Below are 7,306 nucleotides of genomic sequence, written 5' to 3' on the forward strand. Positions count from 1 at the left end.
TGGCCCAAATAAAATCATCCTCATACATGCAAAGGTACAAACTCAGATAAGGTGTGTGCACGGGCAAAACCAATGTCAAACTCTGCACATCGGTATATCATTCTGCACAGTGAAGGTCAAACATCCATGTGAAGTAACTATAATCAAAAAACACTATTGAGGTTGTGGGGGTGGGGTGTCTAGGAAGAGGTGGTTTTTAAATTAAGCTCGTAATGGTAGTCCTGCTGCTTTTTGTTTCAGAACTTTATTCATTTATTTCATGTAGGAACTAAAGAAACATTGTCAAGGTCCTTTACTGGTACCTTTAAAGACAGTTTCAGTCTAACAGAGACATCACATTTGTCTCCATCTGCCTGAGAACGCACCTATTCCCTGTTGCTTTCCACTGTGTCACAGGGAGTTTGTCTTTTTCCATTAAGACTCTGATGTTCTGCAAAGAGCTAAGCCCAGACTCTGCACAGACACATTTTATTATTCATTACATTTCATTCTTCCCATCTCTGCAGTGTCTGGCTTTGCTGGTGGTGCAAGTGGAATTGCAGAATAAGAATGACTTCTCTTACAATAGCGCCCAGGATCACACAAGACATTTATCAATGAGCTTGATATGATTTGTATATTAACCAGAAAATTGTTAAATTGTTAAAAAAAAAAAAAGTTACAAAAATTATGACACACTTTTTTTTATGTTAACTGTATTTTTAGCTTATAACCGATTCACTAAAAATGTGCCAAAATGTGCCCTATTAATTAAGACAACATAGCACCTGAAGCAAAAACAATAAAAAAAAAAAATTCCAGTCTGTGAATGAGCATAGCCAGCTGTCTTCTTTTAAATTCTAACTAAACAATTGACAGGATGTTGAGCCCAGGGGGGTTTCTGTATTACAGATGAAGCTGTTAGCAGTAAGCAGTCACACTATTACAGGAAGTAGAAAACAGGTACGGGAGATGAAATACGAGCAGGGTTTATAAAAGACGAGGTGGTTCATCGGATGATGGGTTAACATTTTTTCTGAGAGCTATTTGTGGCCTGACGCTTTGCACGCCAGATACAGACACAACAGCATGGAGACACTTCTTTTTCTATTTCCTCAATTCAACTACATGGCCCCAAAGGAGGAAGCATATTTCAAAATGCTTGGTCCAGAAGACTTGCAGGCACCAAAGATGAAGGACGAAAGCAGCAGGTTGGTGTGTGAATTTCAGCTGTTTCCAAATATTTATTTGATTTGGGTATATATATATATATATATAGTGTTAAAACATATGTCAGAAAATAGAGCAGCTAGACTTTAATCGTGAGAAACAAGATTAAGCAACAGTTTCTTTTTAGACAGAGAAGTCTAATTTTATCAAGAGCAGCATAGCACTGAGAAAGGTGATGTTTTTAGCGTAACTAAAAGCCACTGCTCTGTGTAGCTCTGTTGTCTACCAAGGCTTTTTGTTTATCTATATGCGTATGTGTAACTTGTCCTGCAATTTGTGCTGTATCACAAAAATGTTGTGTAATTTAAAGCATGTAAACCACTTTAGGAATGTGTCTGTGAGGAGTGATTCTCTGAGAGGTAAAGGTTGATTTGGTGACTAGTGCCATAGCTGTGTTTGCAGACACTTGGTGGAACTTGATGTATTTTCTCTGTTGTTTGCAGACAGAAAGACAAGGAGAGGAAGAGCCGACTAAGCCTTTTTCTCACCAAATCAGGTTCTCATGAAAACGTCAGTCCCCATAAAAAGACAAATCCAACAACCAGCAAGTGAGGCGAAAACCATTAATTTGATATACAGCCAATGTTGTTTGAGACAAGTGGTATTCATTTTTAACCCCAATAACAGGCATCCTCCATGACATAGTCCACACTTTTAGAAACATGGCAGCTAGAAGTCTTATGAGAAACCAAACCATTTTTTTTTTAAAGCTGCATCATTTGGAAAGAACTGACTGCAGCTCTGATTTTTTCACAGCATCTCACCAGAGGCAGCTCTGCAATGGAGCGATTCTTTTGAAGACTTGCTAAAGCACTCAGGTCAGATTAATACCCCAGACTTCTCAAAAATGTTGCGATGATTTGCTGTCCAAAACAGTTTCTTCTGTTGTTAAATAGTTTGCTCCATTTGAATTGTAAACTCTTCAGGAGAGCGTGAGGCAATCAATAGTTAATGAAGAGAGCAGTGATAGTTTCACTACATCTTTTAATGTTTGCTTGCACACACAGTAATACAGAAACTGTGCAGCTTCCTCATAAGCTGCACAGAAGCAGCACTTTAGTGCCACACTGAAACACTGTAGACCAGTGGGTGGTCTCATTTGGATCTGGTTAATGCAGCGTACTGTACTTAATCCAATAACAATAACAACACTGGTATTTTAAAGCTATTTAAGGTTTCTAGATAAATAAAAAAGTTTATATAGTCGGTCCATTTTAGTGATTTTGGAATGAGGAGGGTATGGAAAGACCGGCCTTCTGTGTTTCATTTACCCGCAGGAGTTATCAGTTTGTAACTACTGTCTCTTTTACTGTCACTTTACTAACCATTTTCACTGTCGATGTGTCTCTGCTTCAGATGGGATAGAAACCTTCTCTCAGTTCCTCCGGACAGAGTTCAGTGAAGAAAACATTGAGTTCTGGTTGGCCTGTGAAGAATACAAGACCATTGATTCTGAGACAAAGCTGCTGTCCAAAGCCAAATATATTTATACAGTATTTATTGAATCAGACGCCCCTAAAGAGGTATGGCATGTTTATTTATCATAAAATGCGTAGATTTAATGCTGCAAAATAGGCCATAAAGTGCAGCTGCAAAGCTCAAACAACCCCTGAAGTTTAGCATTTTCTTTGGCTTATTTGTCACAGAGGGCTGTGAGCGGTTTAAAATATTTATGTCACTATAATAAAAAAAACAGTAGGTGAAATCTAAAGTGCTGCATGGTCATGAGCCTGCAGCAAGTTGACCTTTGTGCACAGTCGTCCTTAGGAGCAGCAGCTTGCTGAGGTCATACATGTATTGCATGCACTACTGCAGAGCGGGTCGTGCTATTTTTGCACGAGAAATCGGCGCTCTCTAAGGTTTCCATTCCCTTTGCGTTGATGATGAGACCACCATGAGATGTGCTTTTAACGGCACATCTGACCATTAAAGAGCCTGGTGTCTGGTTTGAGGTTTTGACATTCTCTACAGAGACAGCGTCACCCACACAGTTTCGGTTTAGGTTCAACGTGTATGTAAGCATGTAAGCAAGCATCGTTTGCAGGAATATCCACATGCTGATATTGAGAGATGAAAAGATTTCTTGTTGCTCTGTAAGAAGTTAGTCTTTTAAAATCAAAACTCTTGGTTAATACCAATTCTCAGTCTATAACTTACATTATTAGGATCATCTTAATCAGTGTTAGAGTAACAAACTCACAAATGGTAAAACTTGGAGCAAGTAAACTGCATTCATCTCTGTGATGATGTCCGGGAAGATGAGTGTCACTGATTGGTTTTTGTGAGTTTTTAACTCAGTTCATGACCTTAAAGCTTTAGTTCATGTGGTGCCAACAACAACAACCTGGCCTGTCGTCCTGTAGCAGTGTACACAAGTCTCACTCTTATATATCATCAAAAGAGCAGGGTTATAAATGAAACAGATTTTAGCTTTGGTTCTCATAATAGTCACAAACCAAGAATGAAAGTGTTGTTTGTGTCCTCAGGGACAGCTCTTCGTAAACAGGTTGAGGAGAATTAATTTGTCTCAATAACAAGCAGCAAAAATCATCTGTACAGTCTGAATAGGACTGTATGTTTGATGTAGGGTTATCTTTGAAAACATGCAGAAGTTTATTTACACTATTCTCACTGTGAACCATGGGATTTCCCCTTTCTTCTCCTCTCTGTCTGATATATTCTCCTTTAGCAGCCGTTCTACTGGGCCCTACATCTATGCTATTTTCTTGTTTTGCTTCAGTCAAATCTACCATAGAGTACACAAAAATCCCTAATTCCTGAATTCAGATCTAGACAGTTTTGATCATCATATATGACATTCCTTAAATTAAATATAGATTTCCTAAGTATAGATATATGCTATGTCAGTGACCAGTTCTGTGTGGGTTTTTATTATATACTAATCTTCTTGCACTCAGGTCAACATTGACTACAACACCAAAATGGCCATCCAGAAGAACATAGCACAGCCCACAAAGAACTGTTTTGATGCAGCCCAGATGAAAGTCTACAGCCTGATGAAAAAGGACTGCTACCCCAGGTTCCTGCAGTCTGACATTTATATGCGTATCACCAGGAGGAAAGGCCCCGGGGCCACCATGTTTCGTAGAAGGTCACGATCCTGTGTATTCAATGAGAGAGGAGAGGCCACGACTGAACACTCAGCCTGGTAGCTGTAACGTCGCAGGGGTGGTAGCTGTGAAACGTATCATATAGGAGAGAATTAATTACTTGCAGCACTGCTGTTGAAATGTAATATGTGGTGAGGAAGCTTATTATCTATAGGTTTGCTTCTGCAAAGGGTGCATTATTTTTTATTACCTAAGGGGTCACATTGAATTAGCCCAGTGACACAGTACTACTGTGACATGCCAGCAAGAAACATTTAAGGGAATAGTTTGACATTTTGGAAAGTATGCTTATTTGCTTTTTTTTTTTTTTTGCTAAGTGCCAGAAATTGATCTTCTCATCTAATTTCCCAGCAGGAAAACAAATAAGCATACTTCCCAAATGTTATACCATTTCCTTTAAATACTGTACTACACAGCTGAATAACAGCTTATACCATTTTCAGCTATAAATATCAATTTAGCAAGGTTATGAGACCACAACATTAAAGCCGCGTGGTTATCTGAAAATAATGCACACCCTGTGACCAATCAGAATTGAGTATTCCCTGTGGCCGTAGAACACATTAAGAGCATTCTGCAGCACTTTCAGCAGCAATCTATTTATTTCTTTCCAAGTGGCTCTGAGCTGCTTGTGGATTTAACTTTTATTAACCACTTCTATATTTTGTCAAATCTTTTAAAACTTGAATGACAATGCGATGTTTGTAGGGAGAATTTAAGCTGAGGTGTCACCATGCTACTGATAGCATCCAGCCAGCTGTACAGGCAGTGATCCTAAAGAGACTCTCCTGAGGTCAGGTCATGTTAACCTTCAGCTGCCTCGCCTCCAATCCAGCAATAGCACCTTATACAACATTAATACAGTTGATATGGCATACAAGCCAATTTGACCATATCTCATTAAAATGTGAGGGACCTTACCCCTCGCACTGTCCAAGGCCCTTCAACCTTAGCTGCAGTTAAAACCTGCAGCCATAGTGACTGTAAAGCGCTGGAACTTTTTAATGACAGCTACAGATCTCTCATTTCTGTTATTAAAAATGTTTCATTTTCACACATATAACATGCATATATCTTATTTAAATACTAATATTACGTTAGATTTGTTATGACTGCTGGTTTCTGATTGCCACCATCTAATTTATGTACTACTATGACGATTTGTGTTGCCTTGCCTAGAAATGTACATACTGTAAGAGTAACTCAAATAAACACTTTCTTATAAAAGCACTTTTAATGAGGTCTTTACTGTCATTAATTAGTTTGAATGACTGCATATAAATGTGACAAATGGAGCCATAATGTGTACATATTACACTAGTGGGGGGAATTGTGATTGTGTGTAGCTCCCAATTCCAAATCACTGAAAAATTAATAGACCTTATCAACTCCCACCACTCCAGCACAGAATTATTCATGTTACTGTATATGTATGCACAAGCTATACTTCTTACAAAGACAAATATGCATTAATTTGAAAACTGTCAGTGATCCAACCGAGTTTGCCCCCAAACTGTTGAATATGTATGAAGAAAAAAATAGATCCCACTGCATACATGTGCAGAACGTACAGCACAGGCCATTTTAGCTCATTAACACAGATGTAAGAGTTTTTAGTGGCTTTCAGAGGGATAAAGTCCACCTCAGCCTACGTTATTGTCATTTTACAAAAAACTGCGTGGAACAGCTCACAGTTCACACTAATTATGCATCTTTGTAGATGGCAGCGGCATTCATATACTGCAGCCTGCTGTCCTCTCACACAAATAGAAAAGGAGAGGGAAACGTAATGATGTGTTAACAAAGGTAGAAGCTCAGCTGGCCTGCCAAATTCATCACAGCTTAAGATTAGTTGCCCACTATGAATTCGCTGGCAGATTTTTTTTTTTGTTGCCTTCCCACTGGTATTTAAATTTGCGACTCAGTCTGAGCAAAAAGCCTCTGAAATCATTCATAAGTTAAAGATGTATTGTAGAACCTCTGAAGGGAAACAAAAGAGAAAGAAAGCAGTTTGCCGGGTGATATCAGGCTTGTAAAACCAGATGAATACCAGTCTAGGATGAGCAAAACGATTTGTTGTGAGGTGTCTAGTATGTTTTACATTTTCTAAAATAAGTAGACTACTTTTAAAAAGATGTTTCAGTCAAAGCCAAAGTGCATCAGTGGTTTAGCACCATTCGACTCTGGTCGCTAAACTTTTAGCCCCCCAGTCATCCGCTCAACCAATTTGTCCCATCTGACAAGCTCTTTTATCTGACATGAGACAAGTTCAGTAATAGATTTGCCGACTGCCTGGTTCATAGATTCAGTTGTGAAATTTACCCTCTGCAAATCTGTTTGCATTTGATGTTGTTGGCCTGCAATGATATTGACATAAATAAATTTCAGCGCAGTTCAAACAGAAGAGACTATTGTCACTTTGAAAACCTCAGGGTCAGAGTTGGTATCTTCCATTCTAAACAATGGATGGTCTTTAGAGCTTATTTAGGGAAGCCTGTTTATGAAGGGGATAAATGACACTATTGAAGGGCTGGCAGGCAACTTCCCTCCATTCTGTCAGCAGCCGCATGATCATCAATGAATAGGTGGCAGGTTTCTGGAGGCTGTTTCTAACTCCTAAGCAGAATTTCTGGAGGCTAAATATAACAGTGAACAAAGAACAGTTATTTGAGGAAGGATCTACACATGCCAGTCATTATTATTAAATGTCTTCCTCAGATATATGATATATAGTGCAAGTACATGCCTGTCCAGGAATGTTTCTATAATCGTTCTTTGTTTTGATGATATTTATTGGTCATCAGATATTGGATTATATTTACTGCTAAAATGGTTAAAGCAGGTAAAAAAGAAAAGAGGGTTACTGCACAAGTTGAGAGAAAGACACAAAACACTTTCTAATTAAAATAAATGTATGCTTAATGAATTACTTTCAGGGACTTGATATCTAATTTAAATAGGATTTT

General features: G+C 38.5%; 1 protein-coding gene across 1 annotated transcript; it reads left to right on the top strand.

Moving 5' to 3' along the window:
* The first annotated feature begins 927 nt into the window (after positions 1–927).
* rgs18 (regulator of G protein signaling 18) lies at positions 928–5,570 on the top strand. Its single transcript, XM_026313583.2, has 5 exons — positions 928–1,190; positions 1,653–1,757; positions 1,966–2,027; positions 2,566–2,732; positions 4,128–5,570. The coding sequence occupies exons 1-5, from the start codon at positions 1,069–1,071 to the stop codon at positions 4,380–4,382; spliced, it is 711 nt and encodes a 236-aa protein (XP_026169368.1). The 5' UTR covers positions 928–1,068; the 3' UTR covers positions 4,383–5,570.
* Positions 5,571–7,306: the final 1,736 nt, after the last annotated feature.

The sequence above is a fragment of the Mastacembelus armatus genome, chromosome 17, assembly GCF_900324485.2.
Source record: "Mastacembelus armatus chromosome 17, fMasArm1.2, whole genome shotgun sequence".
Taxonomy (NCBI): domain Eukaryota; kingdom Metazoa; phylum Chordata; class Actinopteri; order Synbranchiformes; family Mastacembelidae; genus Mastacembelus; species Mastacembelus armatus.

Excerpts from the sequence above, each read along its gene's own strand:
- rgs18 (XM_026313583.2), top strand. The coding sequence starts at position 1,069 with ATGGAGACACTTCTTTTTCTATTTCCTCAATTCAACTACATGGCCCCA. Across the intron at positions 1,758-1,965 it reads ACAAATCCAACAACCAGCAA|CATCTCACCAGAGGCAGCTC; the intron begins GTGAGGCGAAAA and ends ATTTTTTCACAG. Across the intron at positions 2,733-4,127 it reads AATCAGACGCCCCTAAAGAG|GTCAACATTGACTACAACAC; the intron begins GTATGGCATGTT and ends TCTTGCACTCAG.